Raw genomic sequence first — 25,015 nt, 5'->3', positions numbered from 1 at the left:
GATGGCCCTGCTATGACACGTTTGGTCTATGACTTTACGTCGAGCAGCAGGGGCGTCGTAGATAGGTCTTGCAGGTTTTGGAGTTTCCTTGCATTGCATATGGGGGGGATCGAGTGAGAACCTTAACGCGTGTCCTGTCGAACCATTTTGACGCGATATGTGATTTCGAATTGAAAGTGTGTATGTTTTGGTTGAGGCATGAGTCCTCCTTTTGATGTAATTCGTTCCGCTGCAAAGTTTTATATCGTTTTATATTTTGTTATAGTATCTTGAATGGCTTGTACAGTGGATTATCTTTTTGCTTGGAAAACCCAAGTGTTTACATGGGAACCACGATCCATGCTTAGCATGTCGACAGAGGTTTTGGCGATGACCTTTCCGCCGCGATTCTGTTACGAGGTCATTGATGCCTCTTCATTATGATGATTTTTTTTTTGTTTGTCTAAATCTTTGGCGCGTCAAATTTCAAGGTAGATGCTGCCGAAATTTCCGTAGGATTTTGTTTGGAAGTTTTCAAACGTCATCTCTTTCTTTTTCCTATTTAAATAATTATTTATTTCTACAAGTGACACTCTTGAAGGGTCTGAAATTCAGGGGTGTTACATTTCGTTTATCAATTAAACTAGTCATATTAATGTTACTCACATTAAGTAGTCAAATACATTGTTAATGTTACTTTTTTTGTCCCAATGAAATTGCTATATTTTCTATTTTATGTTCACTTAACTTGACATTGTTTTCCATCTTGAGTAACTCTACAACTTTCTTTAATTTTTATTTATGTATCTTATCTTATTTTCTCTTATTTTTTATAGCTATTTTTGTGAGAGATCGTTTCGCAGAAAGACGACTTTAAAACATAAAACCCATGTTGTTATTTCCTCTTTTAATTGTATTAATTAAGTTATTTAGCAAATATATATAAAGTATCTCTTAAAAAAACTATTTTTCATAATAATTTAATTTGTATATTTTTAGTTGTACCCGACACTCGCACAATTTAATAACTTTTATCATCTTCTTAAATGCTTGTGCCATTGATAGATGTTACAATTTCTTGAATACAATTATTGTTTTAATTTTTTTTGTTGACTATTCATAATGTAATAAAAAATAGAGGCTTATTGCCCCATTGATACCTTGGAAAGACCATGTCCATCTATGTTCAGCAAGGAGCACAACGTTTTAACACTCACCTTTATGACAAAATGCTGCAGTCAGCACTCAGCACTCACGCAGACCATGTTATCACGAATCTGCGAATATTCAAAAGCTCAACCCGCTTGGGGGCGGTCTATTTGGCCCAACATAATCTTTAATTAGCTATAATTTGTAGCCGTTTAAATAGTTGTAGCTGTTGATAACTACATATATATAATTATAGCTATTAAAAAATTAGTTGTCCAATTAACTGAATAAATTAATAATATTTGATAAAATTAACAGTTATGATAGTTATTGAAAATTTTACTTATATAGAAAAAATAAGGCGAAAATAATTATTAAATCCAACAAAAGTTTATGTTTCTTTGTATTTTCCATTTATTTTATGACTAATCATAATGCAAAGTTAAAATCACAACTTCAATTATATTTATTAAAAAATTATTTAAAATCGAATCATGATTAAATTATAAGAATCCTTAATTAAAATTTAGGGGTAAAATTTAAAGATTCTATTTCAAAAAAAAAAACACTAAAGGATGGATTAACGAAAATAAAAAAACAATTACTAAAAAAAGACAAATGGTGTAGACTGTAGAATAATATTTGACCATCTAGTTTTATTTATGAAGCAGATGCCATCAGATGCTTTACCCCTCACAGTATTATTGCCCTTTTCTTAAACAAACCAACCACTCACTTTAAAAACTAATCGCGCTCACAGAAGTCTCACAACCTAACTACGAAAAACAAATCTCGCTGAAGGAAAACTTTCCGTCAGATTCTTTAGTACAATGGGCCGAAAATTCTTCGTCGGAGGCAACTGGAAATGCGTTAGTTTCTCCATCTCTTCCATTTTGATTTCGAGTTTTAATATCAGTCTGTTATTTTTGTATTGAATTTAAACTTTTGATCGGAAGGTTTTGTTTATTGTTATTGTAAAATTGTGATTTTAGGTGAAACTGTCGAGGTAGATTGTTTTTATAATTAGTTTGATTAGATTTGTAGCTTTTGTGGATTTTTTTTATCAAGAAGTAGAGGTTTTGTTAGCAAGGAGGATAGAATGGATATGTGGATCAAATCTACGTTTTTAGAAGTTTTACTTGCAATAAAGACCGATTAGTAACCGAAGTTGTCTGTAGTTGATCTAATTGTAATATAAAATCAGTTAGTACCGTGGTCTTATGTATTAAAACTATGATAAAACTAAAAAGATCTAACTGTATAAGTTGCACTATACATAAGGAAATAAAAGTAGAGTCCATAGTGCAAAAATGTGTTTTGATGCGGCTATCTTCTTGCCAAGTTTCGACTGAGACCATAAGATATCAGTAATCACTGGAACCGGCATATTTTTAGGCTTCTGCGATGCAAGTAATATTTATTTGATACAATTGACCTTGTTTTTAAACTATGGTTGAGCTAACATTCATTTTACTGTGTAGATTCAAATTATCAGCTTCTTGTAACTTTTTTTTTTTTTTGAAATGAGCTTCTTGTAACTTCTACTTATTTGTGATCAAAGATATTTATGGTCAAGCGTGTGCATTGGAGGGTATGGGATGGAGGCATGGAGCCAGTAAATTTTGGGAAATGATAATTTAGTGGAGGAAGTAAATATCAATATTTTGCAGCATTTTGGTACAATCTATTGTTATATACTTATGTGTATGTTTAACTTTAAAATAATGAATTTTTTTTATTAAATAAAATATTGATCATGGGTCATTTTGTCTTCTCTAAGCGACTGATGTGTTATTTTTTATAAGAATGGGAATCAGGAGGTGAATGAAATAAGGTTGTTCTCATAATTTATCTCGATGCATTTCAAAAATCCATTAATAAGCCTAAGGAATAGTGTCATTTTTAGTAGATTTTTGATCAGGGAAAAGTTTCTTCACATTAATGATGGATTGAAATTTCTGCTGACATTATCTCTTTCTATGTTATTTTAGAATGGCACTACAGGTGAGGTCAAGAAGATAGTAGAAACTCTGAATGCCGGATCAGTTCCATCAACCGATGTTGTGGGTGAGTGTGTATCGTAAAAGTAGTTTAAAGCTTTTTTCTTTGGATTTAAGGGTGATGGTGAACTTAAAGCAGATTTGTACTTTCAATGTGGTGTTTCAGAGGTTGTGGTCAGCCCTCCGTATGTTTTCCTTCCCATCGTGAAAAGCTCATTGAGGCCTGAATTCCAAGTTTCTGCCCAGAATTGTTGGGTTAAGAAAGGTGGTGCATACACCGGTGAAGTTAGGTGCGAGAATTTTCCTTTTCTTTTTTCATTTTCTTGGTTGCTTTTTGTTGACTTTGTGATCCTCAGGTTCTCTTGTTTGCACTCTTTCTCATTAAAATAATTCATCTTGTATGTTTCTTGATGATATGTGGCTAGTCCTATAGAGTAGAAACCATTCAGTATTATGATTCTTTAATCAGAACGAACTTTCGACTATACATTTGTATGAATTAGATTTGTTACCCCTTTACTGGCTTGCTTTGATTAGCTATGATAATTGGATTGCATGATTTATATGTTGAGCACTTGAGCTTTTTGGAGCTGGTGGATTCTGCCAATGAACCATCAGTGAAAATGGCTTTATTAGGCAGACTAGACCCCTGCCAGTTTCTTTCGTAATCGTTTGTGAACTTTTCAGCTTTTTTGACTTTAAATGAAGCAAATGGTCACAACTTATCGGTTAATTCAAAGTAAATGATGAGTGAAATTCAATATTGGAAATTGTTGGTAATGAAATGGATAAAGCAGCAATATTACGGCACTGTGATTGTGCATTTGTTTATGTGAAACGGTTACCTTTGAGAGGTTCTGTATATGAAGTTAAGAAATAAGGATTTCCTATCTCAACGATTGATGGTATTTGTCCATTGAGCAACTGATAACTAGTAAGGAATATAGATGAAGTAAACCCGCTTGAAAGATAATTTATTAGAAAAGCTTTTTTGAAGGACTTCATTGCTGTGAGCATGTGATTGTTTGGACTCGTCATATTATTTCTTAAGACTTCACACTTCATTTTTCCTTTGTGACGGAGCCAACCAAATATTTAGTGTTTTAGTTTCTGGTTGTAAATTGTAATGGACTACAATTAAATGAATTGTTAAATTATGTGCACTTCTTTCCTATGTGAAGAGGCACATGATGTTTGCTACCAAGTTTCAATTAGAAACAACTTATTTGTTTTTGCAATGATAAGGTTGCTTATATCCAACACTCCAAGGTGTTAGCCTACGTAGGAGTTAGGATGGCATTGGAATAATGAAATTTTGTGACTTCACAAACTCAATGCTAAGGCCTGTTGGGTTTTTAGAGTTGCTACCTGTTGTTTAAGATATTCAGATTCGTACTAATATATTTATATTGTTTTAAAATTTTTATGCATGCAGCGTGGAAATGCTTGCTGACTTGGACATTCCATGGGTCATTCTAGGTCACTCTGAAAGGAGAGCTTTGTTGAATGAGTCTAATGAGGTAGGGTTTTGCAATTTTGTTCGAGTTTTAATCATTCTGGAAGTCCCTATGCACACCTTTTTCTTTTGACCACTACAAAAGTAGTAGAGTGTCTGGAACTTTTTCTTTAATACTTATCATTTCTCGACTTCTCGTGTTCTCTGCATTGGTTTACTGAAGTTTGTAGGGGACAAGGTTGCATATGCTCTGTCTAAAGGTATAAAGGTCATTGCTTGTGTCGGAGAGACCCTTGAACAACGGGAAGCTGGCTCTACAATGGATGTTGTTGCTGCACAAACAAAAGCAATCGCAGGTAGTGTACAGTATACTCATTGGTATATTATTGTATATGCTGTGCAAGTATTATTTAAATTCAAAACGTTTATTGAGCTTGAAGCATATGCCTCGTCCAGTTATTAAGGCCAAATGATATATATACACAAAAAATATATATAAAAAAATGATGCTTTAGAACTCATATTTTTAAGCTAATTAGCTCTGTTCATAGCAAATATCTATGAATATTTGGAGTTAATCACTGAACATAGTTTAGCCAGGTTGTTTCTTGATTCTTGAATTCTGATGCACATTCTGCCTACAATAAGCACATTTCTGTGAAAAAAATATGGGTGTTGGTAAAAGGAGGATAGCCATGCATAGTCTGTTTCAATAGTACTTGGTTTAGGCATCCTATATGCTTTTTGACTCTTGTTAGCCCTTGGTTTAGAAAAGGGAATAAGTCTAATATAGACTTAGTGCACAATAAAATATTGCGCACCACTCCTCATTGCTTTTTCACTAGCTTATTCTCCTCACTCTCCACTTTGCTAACTCACACTTTCTAATTTCTGCTCTCTAAGTCTAAGGTTGTTACATATTTTTTTTAGTTTAATCTAAGTCGTACATGACCTACTCTAGAAAAGATGAGTGTTTTTTGAAAAAGGAAGTTGTATCACACCATATACCTTTATTAATATTTCTCTTGATTGCGGAGTTTTACATTTTGAGCATGCTTGGGTAGTAGTGTACAGTCTTGTAGTCGTCTATTTTACTTCATGCTCTTTTTAATAGCTAAACCGGTATGCCTATTTTTTTCTGCAGACCGAGTAAGTGACTGGACAAATGTTGTTATTGCTTATGAGCCAGTTTGGGCTATTGGAACCGGAAAAGTTGCAACTCCGGAGCAGGCTCAGGAGGTATAGTTCTTTTTTAGTTGGGCTTTCATGTAGATGTTTGTTTCATGCTGCATTGTTAGACTGCTAGTTCCTTTTTAATATATATTGGTGAATGTGTAACAATTTTCCGAAAATAGATCTTCAATTTTATTGTCCTAATATGTTCATTATTATTGTAATAAGTTGGTATGCATCTAAGATGGTTTAATACTCGGTGTTGTATTGTTGCATTCTATATTCACCAAGACTCTGTTTGATGTTATGCTTGTTTTGGTTTGAAAATTAAAACATGCAAGAATTTGTTTGCTTTCAAAGTGCATCCTTCCTGTAATGATTTGATCAAAATTGGAGAAGTGACATGAAACTGGCAAGCAACTTATTGTGCAAGATAATGAGTGGGCTAATGTTATTCTTGCACATTCGTACTTGAAATTAGTTGGTTTCGGTTCAGGTTCTCAATCTATTTATGAAATACTACCTATGTTTTCGAAGAAACAAGCCATCTTATTGCCAATGTCGTTACTTAAGGTTATTTAAATTAATTTGAATTATATCTTTTGTGCATTTTGTTTCTTATGCAGGTACATTTTGAATTGAGAAAATGGCTTGAGGCTAACGTCAGTCCTGCAGTTGCTTCCAGCACAAGAATTATATATGGAGGTACTTGTTTTATAGCTTCCTATGTATCTCTGAAGTACTCTCTTGTCATGTGATGTTAATTCCATTTGAATATCTGACATACTGCTAGATACGCTTCTGGATCCTTTCCGTTGCTATATTATAAATAACTATAATAAAAATAAAATTCTAAGTTCTATTTGTGCTGACTTGCTGAATGTCTGTAATTTTTTTTTTTTGCTACATTATGGTTGCTAGAACCCTCAAAAGAATTAATATACTCCATCGTCTTCCTTACTACCTCCCTGTGGTCTCAGTCAGCCTTTATATGCTCCCTGTTGTTGTTTGCTCATGGCCTTGTCTCTGAGATGTGCTATGTTGATTCTTGCTCTCCCACTTGCTTATGTTTTGCCCAGAATCATGTAGTACAGGTATTTCCATGCTAAAAGTTTCAAGCTAATTGCCTACCTCATGATGCCCATTGAAGATCGAACATTAAAACTTTGTTTCCTTTTGGCTATGCCTACCCCATGCCTGTCTTGTGAGGATCAAATCATTAGTACCTATCCTTTCACTTATTATCAGCTCTAATAAGTTCGGTTTAGTTATAATGCGTTCTATTCAGTTCAGTTCTATTAAGTTCAATCAAATTTCAAAAAATATTGCTGATCTATATTATTTTTGACTTGGGGGTAAGGCTAGAGAATCCCTTAGAGGGAAAGGGAGGGGAAATTAATCCTTCCTGGTGGTGAAAATTGAACCCGTGTCATAGGGTGAAAGGGCAAACCTTCAACCATTAGGCCAAGCTATGATTCTCCTGATCACTAATAATATCACATCTTCACTACTCAATAAGTTATCTTAAGTTAATTTCAGTTTACATCAGACCTATTAATAAGCCCAGGGGATCAGGTCCTTTGCTAGAAAGTCTCACTGATGAAACTTTCAGGATCACTGGGTGTATTATGGTAAAAACTAAAGAGAGGAAAGGGGATGATATCCCCAGAGTCATGGTTGAAATGAAATTAAAGATTAATTTTTCCTTCTACACACATCTCACCATTCATTCAGATCGTTTCTCATCTCAAAGTTGAGAAGGTGGATGGAGGAGATTTGATTGAAAAAAATCTCAACTGTGGTGGATGGCAGGGAAACTGGACAATAATTTCGTAGCTAAAAACTAGAGTCATGGATGGGAGACAGAGATTGAGAAGATGTATGTTAGCCGGAGATAGTTACTATATTTCCATTTTCGGGGAAATATTCCTGTTATAGTTTCTCTCTTTTCTTTGAATCTAGACGAGCTGACAATGTTTATTCATGAAAGCTCAAGGGTGTCATTTTCGGAAAGAAACTCATCCTTATCTTTTGCAAGCACATTTTCAAGGAAGCAGTCTTTAGAAAGATTTTTTGATTTCTCTTGTCTTAGGCAGAGTCGTCTTCTGAATTTGCTTCCTTCTTTATAATAATAGCCTAGCAATTCTTGAATTGACTTCTCTTCATTGACTATGGTGGCTGTTACTGCAGGTTCTGTTAATGGTGCAAACTGTAAGGACCTGGCTGCTAAGCCTGATGTTGATGGCTTTTTAGTTGGTGGAGCCTCTCTTAAGGTACGTTATCCCTTCAGCCTCTCCTTGCCAAAACTCTGCTTCCCAGAAATTTTCGTGTTGATATTTTCAGAATCTTAACAATCCCTTTTATTGATCTAGCCGGAATTCATCGACATCATCAACTCTGCGACTGTCAAGAGCGCCTAAACTTTGGAACACTGTATGAAGACACTCGCTGCAAACCACATATGAGAGAATAAGCTAGATTCCTAAACTTTGTATCTTCTCTAACTAATAGTTTTTGGCTATCATGTAGATGTAGTGAAAATAATCGGAGTTTATGATTAAATTATGTATTTGTTGTACAACATTTATCGAGTTTTCTCATCTGAAAGGATTTTCAGTTTTTTCTCTCCGATTTTATGTTGTGCCATTATTGTATGTCCTCCATCTTTGATCTTCTTCCCATTTTGCTACATATGTAGCCAAAAATTCTTATTTTAACATACCAAATTATCATGGTTATATTTAGCAAATAATTTTTTAGAGTTTTTTTGATTGGTTTTTGCATTTTTAACCTATTTTTTTCTATTCAATAGTTTACCACTTTTAGTTTTATCAAATGCCTCTATTCAACGACGACTTGTACATATAACTAAAAGCTAAATAGCTAATGTTAAACTACACTTCATTGTGCACAAAGCAATGGATAACAACTGAGATGAAGTATCATTATTAAACTATATCTTTTGACTTGTGGTTATAACTCCCAAGACTTGTTTCATCTTCATATTCATATTTGTTTTTTTCATTTACTTTTTGCACACTTTTTTCTTTAAAAAAATTATGTCTCAATATTTTTAGATACACATGATAAAAAGTATAGTAAAAAACTCACCTATAAATAAGTTTAACAAGATCTTACATAAATAGGAGTATTTTGAGACTAACATATTCACATCTTAGACTTTTGATAGTTCTTTTTCACCACCCACCTTTTGTCCTAACTACAAATCTAATTTGTTTATTACATCTTATGTTACTCGATTATTTATTTGTTTATTTTGTGTTCAAAATGACTCTAAATTTAGCTTGCATTGTAATTTGCGGGTTCCTATGCTAGAGAAGATAAGATTTATCTGCTATCTTTTCTCCAAGATCTTGATTTTGTGCGAAATATTAGACTATGAGTCTGATTATAATCTCAAAAAATTCAATAAATTTTTTTATCTTAAACCGAAATACTAGTATATTAAATTGGAAGAAAAGGGTGTAGTATAATTAATTATAAACTTAATGAGGAAAGTTTCTTATGAAAATAAAACAAATTCCTGTACTTTTAGAATTGGTCAATTTTTAATTTGTGTAGAAACGGTTTTATATCTTATCATGTCATAATCTAAAGACAAAAAAGTCACTTTAAAAAAAATAAAAAGGAAATAAAATAATTAACGAACTATCAATAAGTCATAAGTGCATACACCCAACGTATGTGTCATAAAAATTATTAAGTTTTGAAATTTAGTGTAACTCATTGTTTTTGTTATATTTTGATTTGAAAATGACTATATATTCTCTTAATTTTCATTCACGTAATTTTTCTTTTCAAAGCACTACATATTTGAAAAATGATAAAATATTTCAAAGAAGAAAATAATTAATGCTATCTATATTTAAGGTTAGATTTAGAATTGTTCTTTTGAAAGGAAATAAGGGTGTGGACTTGGCATTTGTGGTTATAGGGAGAGAGGTTTTAATTTCTATCTATTTTGAGTATTTGTGAAGACCAACTAATAACTAAACATGTCTACGTAGTATTATAAGTATTTATTGTTAGTTGACATTTCATCCACATGTAATTGGTTGAAGATAAAGTGGTTTGACTTTTTCTTCAACTACAATTTTTGAAAAATTTTTGTGTCAAATGATTCATATTTTACTTTTTAAGGTCTATGATTTACCAATAATTTTGCTCAAAATAACAATTTGATAATAATAAGTAATTTTGTGTAAGATTTATTTTTTTAAAGATTTTTTCCAATTATATGTTTGAAATAATATATGTTATCGTTCTTCTCCCTTTGAACCTTCATACTTTTTGTTCGTATAACGTATATGTTATACTTAATATGTTCATTTATTGTTTTTATTACTCAATCTTAATATAAATGTGTGTGATCAAATAATAAATTCAATCTTAGATAATAACAGTCTTATAATAAAATGAAACATAACACATCAAGAAATTAACCTCCTCACCCAATCTTAAACAAAAACCCTTTCAACTAGAAAATTAAATATAACACATACTCTTCTTATACATAATGTTAAAATATTACATAAACATAGTATTACTCCTATAAAAGAATATCTAACATCAAAAATTAATATTGGCTATAATCAATATAAAAATAAATTATACTATCGCTATCCTTGCTTGAGTGCTTCCTAACGTGACACTTTTGCATGCATGTAAACTAATAATATAATAAAGTACTATCACTATTTGTTATAGTGGCTTTGACTACTTGGCCAATTGGAAAAGATAGTCAATATTACTCTCTTCGTTCTATAAAATAATTTTATTTTAGTTCATCCTATTATATTTATTCTAAATAATTTTTTTGCTAGGACTATTTATTATAGTCGTAATTCTCTTTTATATATTTCTCATACTTTTTCAAAAAAATATATTTTTCTCATTTTTTTGAATTTATATCATATGACTAAAAAAAAATACTTATATATTTGAATAATATAGTGCAACTACAAACTCAAAAGACAAAAAAAAAATATTTTTAACACTTTTAGTCAATTTCTTGATTTCTACTTTTTTCATTTGAGACTATTTCTTTTAATTAAAAAGACTACAAGGAAATGGAAAATAAGGCATGCTTTTACTTTTTAGTTAAGGGATTATGTACTGCCATAAAATTATTGGCGTTTGACATATACCCTGAATATGGATAGACCTATCAATGGTCATCCAATTTTAAAATATTAAAATATATTTTTTTTATCTATTTCAAAGTGAGTGGTTGAAATGAATTGATTTAGAAAATAAAATAAAAAAATAAATACATGATAAAAATAAATGGTTAAAATGAAGAAAAAAACAAGTTTATAGATAGATTAAAATAAAGAGTAAAATCATTGCCAAAAAAAAACATACAGTATCAGGCTAGTAGCGGAACAAATTAAAATATAAAAATTTTACAAATTGAAAGGAATATAATAGCTTTTTAAAGTTGTGATATAGTCAAATTTTTAAATATTAATTCTTGCTTGAAATTTAAACGAATAAAAATATTTTTTAATAGAGGATATTTTCAAATCCTTTTATCAAACATATTGTTCACAAGGTCAATTGATCAAAAATATTGTTCTTATCTCTAAATGTTGAAGAAACTCATCCACTATATATTTTTATGTGTTATATATTAAACAATTTTATATTAATTAAGCTCTTAATAAAATGATCTAAGTTATAGACTAAATAGACCCAAACCCAAATTCCTTCATAATCAGTCTCATAAATAATCAATCTGATAATTAATCCGAGTTTACGTAAACCTTAATGTGAGAAATAAATTAATACATAAACCATGTGAGAAATAAAAAATTTAATAAACATAAAGCGAGATTTTTGATTAATTTTTATATTACGTTGGTCAATATTCATTGTATTCACTTGCGAAGACTCAAGACTCTAATCCTCTAAAGCATTATTAAACTAACATTTATGTAAGAAATCAACCTCTAATAATTAAACAATTGATTAATAAATGACTCCACGTCAAAGTAAATAAAAAAAATTCAGTCAATTATTAAAAAGTTTACTACTCCTACAAAGTTCAAAAGTTTTGTCTACATTTAGAGTTTAAAATATAATGTACCTTATTTTAGATTTTTATTATAATTGCAAATATGTGGATTTGTACTATTTTAAGCTCATCATATCATAATCATAAACTTCTAAAAAAGTTTTGAAATGATAAATGACAATTTATTAAACTTTGTCAAATGTCTTTATTTTACGGACTCTTTTATTACCATGTAGTGAGATAGATTATAAAAGGGATTGAATAGTGGGTTAAGTATGTTTTAACCAGCCCGTATCCTATATACATTTTCTAAGAGTTTCTTAATGGTCATTATATTCTCACTTTGTGAATCGTTAGGTCGATCCAATTACATTTATAGTAACTTCATATAAAAGTACCATAAAATGAATTTTTTAAAAGCAACCAACTCAAATGTCGACCTATCCGACCCGTTATATCAAAGTATGCACGAGCACATATACCAACTTTATATCTTACTTTACCATCATCATCATCATCCTACCCGTATATCCCGCTCATAGAAAAAACTAAGGCAAGGGTATGGGGAGGGAAAAACGGCAACAACTCATACCCATAAAGAAGAGCGCGGCCAAAGGAGTCCCCCGGCTCGAGGAAGATAAAGAGATGTGATTACACAAAGATAACATAAAGGCCTATAAAAGGTAGAACCACTACAAAAGGAAAACAAAGAACTACTAGAAATGAAACGATATAAGCAAAGAGGTTAAGGACACTAAAAGGAAAATTAAGAGGACATTAGTAATCTAAGACATGGATATGGCGTCTCCAACTGCTCCTATTCCTAGTCAGGTCCGCAGAGAGGTTTAACTCATGCAAGTCAACTCTTATTTGTTCATCCCAAGTTTTCTTGGGTCTTCCTCGACTCCTCTTACCCTCTATTATAATGCATTCTACCCTCCTCACAAGGGCGTCGAAAGTCTTTCTCTGCACATGACCAAACCACCTCAATCTATTTTCGCGCATTTTTCTAGATATAGGGGTAGGCTACCCCTAGTTTGTCCCTAAAGTCTTGGTTCCTAATTCGATCTATCAATGTGTGCCCACACATCCACCTCAGCATATAAATTTCTGTAACTTCCATCTTATGTTCGAAAATCTTCTTTACAGGCCAACATTTGGTCCCATATAGCAGAGCAGGTCTGCCGCATGGTAGAATTTTCCTTTTAACTTGCTCGGGAATTTCTTATCATATAGCACTGCGGTGGCTGCTCGCCACTTGAGCCAACCCGCATGTATACGATGATTTACATCCCCGTCAATCTCCCCATCCCTTTGAATGATCAATCCCAAAATACTTGTACTTGGTTGTACTCTTAACAACTGTTTCACTTATGGGCACCTGTAGTTCACTTACCGGTGATGTCCCATTAAAGTCACAGCGCAAATACTCGGTCTTCGTACGGCTAATGCGCAATCCTTTGCCTTCTAAAGCTTCCCTCCACTCATCCAATTTGTTACTAACTTCTTTAGTTTCTGCTACCAGCACTATGTCGTCCGCGAAAATCATGCACTACGGTACCGTCTCCCAAATAGATTTAGCAATCTCTTCCATTATGACAGTAAAAATGAAAGGGTATAGAGCCGATCCCTGATATAGTCCTATTTTAATCGGAAAAGACTCTCTTATCCGCACCGGTGTTTGAATGCTAGTCGAAACTCTGTCATACATATCCTGTATGGCTTCAATGTACACTGAACCGTAAATATATAAGACTAAAAAATAATCAAATAAAATCTTATTTAAATTATCTAATTGCATAATTTCATAATAAAATTTTTAATAAATTTCAATTATTTATAACTCAAACTATAAATACTATAATTAAGACTTTAAATTACATTTAAAAGTAAAATATTGCAAATATAATTAACCTCACTCACCAAGTTAATTAAACCCTTTTTTTTCTAGTGCATTTCTATTTTCTAGGTTCTCTTTCTTAAAATAAACCCTGTTACAAAACATTGAAATCTACTGTATTCCATTTTCACATCCACTTTTCTACTGCTGTCTTTTTCAACATTTATCAAATTAAAAATCTTTCATACAATTCTCATCAACTTGCTTGAATTTTTGGTCGACTTGTTCTTTGCTTTCAGCTTCTTGTTCAAATAAATATGTAATCCTTATCCACCTACTCTCTTACAAGCTTGTTTTCATATTTGGGTAATCTTAAAAGAGAAAGCTTTTGCTAGAAAATCTCAAATTTTTCATGGGTTGTTGTTTTAGTGTACAAATTAAAGCTCATGAGAGCCCTGTTCATCATACTAGTAAGTACCCACCAAATATTTTGGCGCTTTCAATTGCATTTCATACTAATTTATATATTGGTTTCAGTTTATTTTGATTATTTTTGGGTTTAATATGTTGTGTAATTGTTGTTTTTGATGATGTTGGTTGATGATTGAATTGGAGAGTGTTGGATTTTTGGGGTTTGATAATGGATTGTTGTTTAATTGTGCAAGTCATGATTAATGTTTGGTTATGCTGGTTGATCATTGAGTTTAATTGGAAATTGAAGATCATAAACATTTAGTAAGACTAAATGATTGTGGTTTCGGAAAAAGTAAACCTTATTAGGTGTGTATAGAAGTTAACGTTCATTAGTTGTGGGTTTGTGAGCCCAAGCCCACCGTGGGTGTATCCACACGAGTGGCACATGGGTGATTTTGTGACGAATTTTGACGGACTAACAAATAGGCGTTGGTTTAATTTTGGTTGGATATTGACTTTTTCTGTTCTTTTAGACATGATGTTGCATTATCTTCATGTTAGGTATGGTAGAATCTTGAGTCTGCCTATGTCATGATTCATATCATTTGATTAATAGTCCAAATTTTGCAACATAGAAGTATAACAAAGAAAAATAATAACCGAGTTGGCTCAAGCACACATGTAGAATTGACTATTGAATGTTCAGTCCATCCTATCCAGTATTTTGAATTTATGGTAGGGATGATATACGTTATCTTGAATGCAATAGTAAATGGGGAAAAGATTGGAACTTTGAAAAATCCAACTCTAGATATTTTTATGTCTAAAAAAGGTGCTTTTAATTTTGAGTTTTTGACAATGGAACCTTCAATCATTCATGAAGAAAAGTAAAAGTGTGCTTAGTTAAGAAAGATCATCACATGTGTGAAGGCTTTATTTCTTTGTACTTAACATTGTTGTGTTCATTGTAAAGGCGAAGGATCTGAGAAGGTTCCTTCAGAAAGATTGAACAAAAGATCAGAGGGAGAGATTTTGCAATCTTCAAATTTGAAGAGCTTTTCCTACAATGATCTATCAACAGCAACTCGAAATTTTCAGCCTGATAGTGTGCTGGGAGAAGGTGGGTTTGGTTGTGTGTACAAGGGTTGGATTGATGAGCAAACTTATGCGCCTACTAAGCCACCTTCTGGAATGGTTATTGCTGTTAAGAGGCTTAATCATGAAGGATGTCAGGGTCACAGTGAATGGCTGGTTAGTATCTCTTATTAAGGCATATTGATAATGTATTAATGTGTATGTTCGGTAAATGACTCTTAGCTAGAGCTGGAAGGGGAGATGTTTGTTGGCTGTTTATCAGTGAAAAAAAGTCAAAAAGACAAAAACCAATAACTTTTTGTTTTTGGTTTGATTTAAAAGTTACCTTTTCAGCCGGCTTAAAATCAATTCATCAAATGGTTTTTTTTGCTATTTAAGCAACATAAAAGACAAAAAAAAGAAGATAAAAGCGAACCAAAAAAAGTCATTTGTCAAACACCCTAAATATATGGTGTTGTATTTGATATCAATATAAGTTTCGTTTTCATAGTGATTATACTATAGTTAATAGCTTATTGTATGCTATTAATTAGAGGCGTTTAAAACAGATCCAATGACCCGATTTGCTCGACCTTGTAACCAAACCCGACTTCAAAATGAAATTAAAATTATGTAAAAATCGATGTGAACACAAAACCCAATTTCAAACCGACCCAGAAGATATGACCCAAAATCGACTTGATGTCCCGAATGAACATCTGCAACTTTAGATAGTTGTCTTCTATAGTATCTATGGGTCACTCACTCAATTGTAACATATGAGCCTGAAATGATGGAAACATGTATCTACTGATCTATTGTATTTTAATCCTACCTTGTGTTGATATGTGTTATGAATAAATCATATATACTGATTGATTGAATGTGTTGGCTGAATTCAGACTGAAATCAACTACTTGGGGCAATTACGACACCGTAATCTTGTGAACTTGATAGGATACTGCTTAGAGGATGAACATCGCCTCTTGGTATACGAGTTCATGCCATGTGGCAGCTTGGAGAATCTTTTGTTTAAGAGTGAGTTCTTTATCAATACATCATCTTGGTCGATCATTCAAAATTTTCATATCTGCTAAAATGTGCAATCATGTTATTTTCAATCAGAATCATCCTATGGTGAGCCTTTATCATGGGATCTTCGGATGAAAATCGTACTTGGTGCAGCCAAGGGACTTGCTTTCCTCCACAGTCCTAAGATAAAAGTCATCTATCGAGATTTTAAGCCGTCCAACATACTCCTTGATTCAGTATGTCTTACACATGTATTAGCTTTTTAAACACTTCTGAATCATATCTTGCATTGTTTAACATTCTCATGATGTGTAATATATACAGGATTTCGAGGCAAAGCTTTCTGATTTCGGTTTGGCTAAAGATGGGCCGTGTGATGATCAAGGTTATGTTTCTACTAGAGTCATGGGTACCCATGGATATGCTGCTCCTGAATATATTGCCACCGGTAAAAGTCCCTCTAGTTTCTCTTTTGCATAATGTGGGTTCGGGAGAATCTAGGCTCGGGCCTAACTAAGTCATGGCTAGAGTCATTTGTATTAAAAACCCTCTTAATATTGAACTAACATAAGACAAAAGAATGCAGTCGATTTGGTTTAACATACATTCAGATGAGTGTTTTGTGCACCTTATACTAGTAACCTAGATTTAGATGAACTAACATAAGACAAAAGAATGCAATCGATTTGGTTTAACATACATTTGTATTACTCCTTATTAGATTTTATCTGCATCTGGTTCTGGTCTGGTCTAGTCTGATCCAATCTGAAACTTTATGATTTGATTTGAATAGTTTTGATATGATCCATTCTGATATGATCTGATTTCAATAAGATAAGAATAAGTAATAATTTCAAAAATCAAGTTGAAGAGAACGACCTTAATCGAGTTTCTCTGCTTCTGAATCTTATTTTTGTAAGGTGATAAGACCAAAGTTTACTGCCCGTGATCTTTGCTCTTGGATGTGTTATCTTGAGCTTGAAATCTTGCTTGTTTTGCAGGTCACCTCACTCCAAAGAATGACATTTACAGTTTTGGGGTTGTTCTCCTAGAAGTAATGACAGGAAAACGAGTGTTAGATTCAAATCGGGCTTGTACCGAGAGGGATCTAGTTCAATGGGCGATGCCTTACCTTCGAAAAGAGAAAACACGCCAAATCATGGATACAAGAATCCAAGGGAAGTACTCCTCTAGATCAGCAAAAGTCCTAGGCAACCTTGTTATCCAATGCCTGTCAATGGACCCTAGATTTAGGCCAAATATGACCGAGGTGGTTTCAACACTAGAGAAACTACAAGAATGTAAGCCCATTGTCGATTTATATCCGCCTAATCATGATTTATACCCTATAAAGGTCGAGGTAAAACAAAGTGTCGATCGTCAAAAGGCAAGCCATGGACCCAAAACTCGGAGAAGTCCCATAGGTAACCATATTTGCAGAAGTGGTGGTACTACTCCCGAAGTTAAATCACCTATTGCACCTATTCGTTGTTGACAACTATACCACAACTACATAAACGTCAATCCTTAATCCAACAATATGGTTTGGTCACACCTGTTCGTTGTTGAGAACTATGCCACAAGAACTGCAACAACGTCAAAGCCTTAACCAACCAATATGAGTTCGGCTCATGTTTTCGTTGTTGGCACGAAGAAAATAATATTTATCTCAATTTTTCCCAACTTTCATCAAAAGGAGATGGAAATTTTGAGTCCATCTGTTATGGCTTGGGTTATATAAGTTAGGTTAGATTTCATAATATGTTTATTTCAGTGTAAATGGGATAATTTTAGTAATGGAGGTATCATCCTATGCGTTGGCTGATGATTGTACAGTAAGTTTTTTTATAAGTTATTAACCTTGTAGAATTCTAAGTGTTTTTATATCTTTGTTGGTTGATAAATGTCCCTCTGTTCAATTGTATAGGACTTTCACATAAAGCTTTTTTAATTCTAATATTACCTTCATTTTGAAATACTTGTAATTAATTGTGACAAAATTTGTGGAAAAATATCACTATCAATTACAAGTATAATGGAACAGAGAAAGTACTTTATTACTTTGTAGTCCTTAACTAGTGGAGTGGAGAACAAAGAGTATGAATCATTGAAGTATATAGTAAGAGCACTCTCATTGGTGTTAAAAAATAATTTCCACACAAATCTCTCTCTATACTTTTTCTCTTATCCAAATCAATTTTTAATGTGAAAATTTTTAACATAAAATATATATTCCATCAATGAGAAAACAAAAAAATTTTCTTACCAATATTAATTCACGTAGAATTAGAATAAAATAAAAAATTTAAAGCATATTAAAATATAGTAAAAGAGCGTCTAATTATAAAGCACAAAATTTTTAACCAATAGTATATTTATATCTATTTTTTTAATGTATGTATAAATAGAAAAAACCTATTTTAAAAATAAAAAAAAGTTGTTTGGATATGTGTCAAGTTTTTATATGTTGGGTGAACAAAAATGCTTTCTAAATATTTCCCACCCAAGTAGTTTTTTTAGATACATTTGAGAATTTTTTTTATGACTTTTCACCATTGGAATACATTTTACTCAAAAAAATTTTCACTCAAAACAAAAAATCCTCACCATTGGGATAGCTCTGCCCGTTTTGGTACGTGGTATTAGAAGGCGGTAATGGTAATAAAATTAAGTAATAAAAAATTTGGTTGTTTGGATGCCTTTAATGGTAATGGGTGGTAATAAAATTAGGTAATGAAATTACCAAAAAGGGCCATTTTTATTAATGTTGTTTCGAGCTGAAGAAAAAATAATGAAGAAAAAAAAAAGGTAATGTATGTAATTATCCAAAAAAATATTATTATTAAAAAAAGAATCATTAGATAAAATAATTTAGATACAATAATGCTTTTAGATACAAATATACAATAATGAAACTAAGAGTCATTACTATTTTTTATTACTAACAACCAAATGCAATCAATGGAATGTTATCTTCCATTGCCATTCTTTAGTCATGCACACTAAACAAAAGAATCTTTATTACCAATTCTCATATCCATTCCTTCATTACTATTGCCATTACAACATTTCATTCCCATTACTTCATTACCATCGACCAAACGGGCCGTAAGGGATTTTATGTGCATAATAATTTTTTCGGGTAAGCCGAAGAAAAAAGAAAACTTAATGAGAGTCAAACCTAAAATCTTTTTCGAATAATGATATTTTCTCTTCAACTGAGGCAAAACCCGATTCACAAATTCTTGTGAGAGACGGTCTCTTTAAGAGACTATCTCTTTTGAGCCGGCCCATTATATATTTTTAAAAATATTATAAGTTGACATTAAAAATGATATAAGTAGACATTTAAGATACTGTAAGTAGGCATTAAGAATATGTTAAGTATGCATTAAGGATCTTATTAGTAGTCATTAAGAATACGATAGATTGATATTAATTTTTAATAGATTGGACTTGAAATATGTCTCTCAAAAAGACGATCTCTCAAGAGACTTTGTCCACCCTAGATTACAGCATTTAAACCAGATGAAACCGGCCCTCCCGGTTCACAGGACATTGAATAAAATGAAAAAAACGTTTCCGCGTCGTCATTTAAAACAAGCTAGTACCACGTTTTAGGGTTCACACCGTTTTTTCCCTTTTGTGTGCTCGTGTTTCGCTATCTCTCTCCTTTTATTTCTCTTCTTTGCAATTCCGATTTTCAAGCCAATTTCAGGTACGGTGAATCGATCATGATCTTCATAGAAATCCTGCTTTCTTCTTTAATCAATCAAATTCAAATTTTCAGTCTTTTATTGAATCTAGTTAGTTGACAACGGAACCCTAATTTACGATTTTTGCTTAATTTTTTGGTTAGAAAATTTACGATCTTTATTCATGTTTCTGGTTTAGTATACTGTTTCTTTTATCTAGATTTCGTTGTAGTTGAAGCGTATTTGTTATGGCTGTTGATTAAGAGATCAATCTTGTGATTCTAAGCGCGTTTCTATGTGAATTTAGGGTTGAATATTAGTTATTTTTTCTTAGGAAAAACAAAGTTAATGATTTATATGGATTCGCAAATTGGTAAGGAGATAGGAGATAGGAGAATTGTTAAAATTGTGTTTTCTTTACAAAAGAACTGGTGTGGCGGTTCAAGATATTCTGTTATTGCTAGTTATTGAAGAAGGGCTTGTTGATTGCGATTTAGTGTATAAACTTGCTGTTAATGATGTTATGCTTTCTACTAAAATTTTTTAAATTGAATTTTGATTGTTTGACTGTCTTATTCGAAGGGACTTTGGAATAACAAGAGTTAATTGACTAACAACTAACAAGACATAAGTATTGAACTGCGAACTTCAATCTGTTAACCCCTTTAGTTGTTTGTCTTAATATCGATGAACTTTTCCATTGTTTTTTGTATCTTGTTATTTTTTTCTACTTTTTAGATATGTGGTTCTGGTTTACAAATTGATAACAAGATACACGAGTAGAGAAAAAACTAAAGCTGAAAGTTGATAAGGCTTTCCTATATTTATTGGTCTTGTTATCAATCATTTGGGGAATCGATATTTTTTTATCTACTTAGAATTCCTTGTGCCGATGGGTTATGAAGGCTTCAATATACGTTGCATTTCTTTTTTTTTTTTTTTTTTTTGTTATTGTACAAATGGACGTTGTGATGATATTTGATGCATGTATATAATTAGGGAACATCATGAGGAGGTACAGCCCTGGGTATTACAGTCCCCCAAGAAGGGGATATAGTAGTCGAGGAAGGAGTCCACCAAGAGGTGGATATAGCCCTCCTAGGAGAGGCTATAGTCCCCCTAGAAGAGGATATGGTGGTGGTGGAAGACGCAGAGAGGTAAATCATGGAAGCTTGTTGGTTCGCAACATTCCTTTAGATTGCAGGTAAGCTATTTGAATGTTTTTTTAATAGCTGCAATCTGCATTTCCATCTTGTCATTCATTTTCTCAAAAGAGAATTTTTCTCTTCAATAATGCAATAGAATGACTGGTAGTTATTTTTCTGTTGTAGACCTGAAGAACTTCGAGTTCCTTTTGAAAGATTTGGGCTTGTTCGTGATGTCTATATCCCAAAGGATTATTATACAGGGTGAGTATTATATGTTAATTTTTTCTATAACTGTGTACTAGCAAACTTCTGATATTCAAGAACCTCAAAATTGTGACTTGTCTTGTGGTATGTCATTCTAATCTAATAAACCCTGCTATGAATGAGAGGATCATTATCTTGCAGGCTTGTAGCATAACTGATGATAGTTGTCAATTATTTAGCGTAGTCTTAGATTCTGGTTTTCTAGAAAATAATATGAAGTATATATTTAGGCAGAGGGAGTGCAAGTGATTTTTTTAAAGGTTAATTTTGTTTGATTAATCCTTCCAAAATTACTTGGATAGTGGGTAGATAAAATATTCTTGAAATTTTTTGAGGCATTCCTCTTTGATTCTCAATAAGGTTTTTTTGAACTGGTTTGTCAGGGGGTTAATTGGTTTGAAGCTAAACAAGCCCAAGCCCCACTTTTGATGAAGACCTACTGTATATGATTGATTAACATATTGCCTTCCAAGAATTTAGGAGTAATGTTTTAGAGAAGAAATTTCTTATATGAAGAGATTGTATGTGATGATTCACTTAATAGAAGCTTGATGAAGATGATTGATTCTTGATGAAATGAAGACAAGATGCCAAGAAATTTAGTTTTTCCCAGAGTTCAAGAATTCTATTTGTAATCCAGTACTTCATTTTTATTCGCGTATATGAAGAATTTCCAGTCCCATCCTTTTGAAGTTGCTAGTCAATTTTTTTGAGTACAAATGGAAAGGTCAGTTCATTAGTTGTGGACACTGTATTGCATAGTGTGAGATGGTCTTGGCTTAATGTTAAAGAAGAGCTTTGGTAGATCAAGAAAGAGGTATATGTATTTACATTATGGTCATGCATCATTCACTGTAGGGTGTCTTCTCTCTGCTTGAATTTGCATGTGCTGTTTTGCTCAAGTTTATTTATGCACTGGAACACAGGGAACCTCGTGGCTTTGCCTTTGTGCAGTTTGTGGACGGTTATGATGCTTCAGAAGCTCAATATCATATGAATGGGCAAATTTTTGCTGGACGGGAGATAAGTGTAGTTGTTGCTTCAGAATCAAGAAAACGCCCCGAGGAAATGCGTCGGAAGACCAGGCAAAGGTAGCTATCCTATATAAACCTTGTTTTTTGCTTTATGAATGTGTTATTGTTCTTATATGATTACTGTTCTATTTTGTTGCGTTGTGTGCAGAAGTGGTGGTCCTAGATATGGAGGACGAAGATCCCCTGCATACAGTAAGTTTTGTCTTGTGCCTGTTTTTGATGACCTTTATATTGTTGGATTTTAATCTCTTCCACAATTCGTTTTTTCTATGTATGATTGCCTTTAGGTTGCTCTTGGCTTTTTTTTCTTAGGCTAATATGGCTTTTTATGTGTTTTCTTTATGTGTGAATATATCTACTTTACGTTTAGCTGTGAGATTTTTGGTAGAGGATCAATATCATTCTTTGAACTGAAGATATAGCATCCGTTGACCGTACACTACAATGCTCTGCCGCTACACTTGGGTGATGGGTGTTGCTCTTGTCTAGATAATTGAGTGACATTGATGGCTTTTGGCTGTTTATTGCTGTTGATGGTGTGAATTTTGTTCTGCTCATTTGTTGAGTTGGCCTGAAGATATGATTATACTCTGACTGGTTCTGTGCATTTCATTTCATATATCGATCCATTATATACTGTAGTGAGTGTACTTAACATCATACTTTGTTGACGTTGTCTTTTGGATTCTTGATTATGCTGTTTTCTTTGTTGAGATTCTTAACTAGTATTTGGTCATGAAAATAGGCTAAAATTATGCTAATTATGCATTTACATTGTAACCAAGGTTAAATCTCTTGATATTTATTTGTGAGATTTAAAGCTATAGCTTTTTCTGTAGTGATACCCTTTTCATGACATTGGATTGTTGAAATGTTGTATGTTTAATTTATTTGCTGCTTGGCATTTCACATATAATGTGAAATGCTACATTGTTTCCGATCAATCCTTGATGTAATGAGTCATTTTACTCTAACTGATGTGAGCAATTTATTGCTGGATAGGCTACACTGTATTGTATATCCCTATTGTATACAATTGGGTCAAGTGTCTTGATTTTCCGCAGTCTCTTTCTGTATATGGTCCTGGGCTGATATATGTGTGCTTTACAATTATAGTTAGCTGATGTCATATGTATGTTCTGTTGTCAGGACGCTCTCGTTCACGATCAGTTTCTCGCTCACGTTCGCCTCGCTATCATTCTAGTTCTAGAGGGGGTCATCGCTCTAGGTACTTTGTTGATGCTATTAGACCCATACTTTCTACAGAAGCAAGGAGGTTCATTATGAATGCTAATAAGTTACTTTTCAGATCCTATTCTCCTTCTCCTAGGAGACGCGAAGAATATTCACCTTCCCCTGGTAGAAGACCTGTTGATCATACAGGATCACCCGGAGAATCTCCACGTAGAGATCATGAGGATTGGAATGAGGCTGCAAATGGGTATGATGAGTAATAAAAAAAACTTTGCAATTTTTGGTGTCTTAATGATGTTCCCTAATGACCAGCTCGTAATTTGGTATGATGATTTTGTACTTGGTGGTTTCTTGTGCTGCCTCACTCTTGCAGGAAAGCTAAGTATGAAGCGGAGGAAGGACATCTCCGAGATTCTCCAAGGCGGGTTTCGAGATCACCATCTGGTTCAAGATCTCGATCACCAGATGCTTAACCTGTGTGATAAACGGCAGGATGATGGGACCATGATCTGCAGAACAGCTTATATTGCATGCTCTTTTCTAATATGAATGTGCATCGTATTTGACCTAGATATGTGATTATGTTAACTAGTCACGTGCTGATTCTTCGAAATCGTGTACTTTATGTTAATCAACCCTTCTATAGTACTTTTGTCATCCGTATGGATGAACTTAGCTTATTGCTTATTAAGGATCCTGAGACGTGTTTTATGAAACAGCTAAGATAGGAACTTCTCTTCTATTATGGTTGCGTATTTAGGAATTATTTAGCAAAGCTGTTGCAATTTATTTATGTTGAATTTGTATCGATTTCAGTCAATATTGATTGTAATGGATGTTGAATCAGACCGTCATGTTTAGACTTTTTCTATTTTAACTCGTTTACGTAAGATGCTGCCTCGTCTTGGCCTGTTCTGTTAAAATTGGTCCAATTATAATTCCTGTTTTTCATATATTTTATATATTTATTTGACTTTATAATCGATCTCGATTTGAACCGGTAATAAAAGAGTTAATAATTATGTAAAAAACAATAACTTGATTTTGAACTTGACTCGAAATGACGATCTTTATGTACGGTTATGCAGTAGCATTTTTTTATGTGGTAGGCCGATGAAAAGAAAAAAATAATTAACATGATAATGGTTAGCCTTAGTCGTATACTTGTATTATATTTTTTTCTCTATTCAGTTATTAATCTTTGGAGAGTAAATGCAAGTTGATGTCTAGACTTTATTCAAGTCAAGCCTCCCATTTTTTATTAATTAGAAGTGTATTGGAGTGGTTGGGCAAATAATTGTAGATTTTTTAGCTCAAACCAAAAAAAATATAGAATGTTTTTATCCGCAATTAAGTTTGTTAAATAAATCATTTTAAAAAGATGTTTGATAAAACTAATTATTAGTTGTTAACTATATATTAGAAAAAAATTAATCAATATATAAGTCAAAAATCAATGAAAAAACTAACTATAGTAATTTTTTCATTTTGACAAGCTAGTTAAAAAAAATATTTACCGTTTTTTT

General features: G+C 32.6%; 3 protein-coding genes across 3 annotated transcripts; all 3 read left to right on the top strand.

Annotated features, from left to right (window-relative positions):
* The first annotated feature begins 1,804 nt into the window (after positions 1-1,804).
* On the top strand, positions 1,805-8,381 carry LOC130803601 (triosephosphate isomerase, cytosolic). The gene is made up of 9 exons (XM_057667781.1): positions 1,805-1,997; positions 3,120-3,195; positions 3,295-3,418; positions 4,564-4,648; positions 4,808-4,940; positions 5,729-5,823; positions 6,384-6,462; positions 7,948-8,030; positions 8,130-8,381. The coding sequence occupies exons 1-9, from the start codon at positions 1,959-1,961 to the stop codon at positions 8,175-8,177; spliced, it is 762 nt and encodes a 253-aa protein (XP_057523764.1). The 5' UTR covers positions 1,805-1,958; the 3' UTR covers positions 8,178-8,381.
* A 5,467-nt stretch (positions 8,382-13,848) lies between these two features.
* LOC130803600 (receptor-like cytoplasmic kinase 176) lies at positions 13,849-18,143 on the top strand. The gene is made up of 6 exons (XM_057667780.1): positions 13,849-14,104; positions 15,022-15,299; positions 16,025-16,160; positions 16,248-16,390; positions 16,479-16,602; positions 17,156-18,143. The coding sequence occupies exons 1-6, from the start codon at positions 14,047-14,049 to the stop codon at positions 17,647-17,649; spliced, it is 1,233 nt and encodes a 410-aa protein (XP_057523763.1). The 5' UTR covers positions 13,849-14,046; the 3' UTR covers positions 17,650-18,143.
* Positions 18,144-19,724: 1,581 nt separating this feature from the next.
* On the top strand, positions 19,725-24,379 carry LOC130803599 (serine/arginine-rich SC35-like splicing factor SCL30). The gene is made up of 8 exons (XM_057667778.1): positions 19,725-19,872; positions 20,849-21,053; positions 21,181-21,258; positions 22,188-22,352; positions 22,444-22,487; positions 23,445-23,523; positions 23,605-23,736; positions 23,863-24,379. Exons 2-8 carry the CDS (start codon positions 20,857-20,859, stop codon positions 23,960-23,962), a joined length of 795 nt encoding a protein of 264 aa, XP_057523761.1. The 5' UTR covers positions 19,725-19,872; positions 20,849-20,856; the 3' UTR covers positions 23,963-24,379.
* The last annotated feature ends 636 nt before the right edge of the window (positions 24,380-25,015 follow it).

The sequence above is a fragment of the Amaranthus tricolor genome, chromosome 17 (genome assembly GCF_026212465.1).
Source record: "Amaranthus tricolor cultivar Red isolate AtriRed21 chromosome 17, ASM2621246v1, whole genome shotgun sequence".
NCBI lineage: Eukaryota > Viridiplantae > Streptophyta > Magnoliopsida > Caryophyllales > Amaranthaceae > Amaranthus > Amaranthus tricolor.
This window is presented reverse-complemented; position numbering and strand designations above follow the sequence as displayed.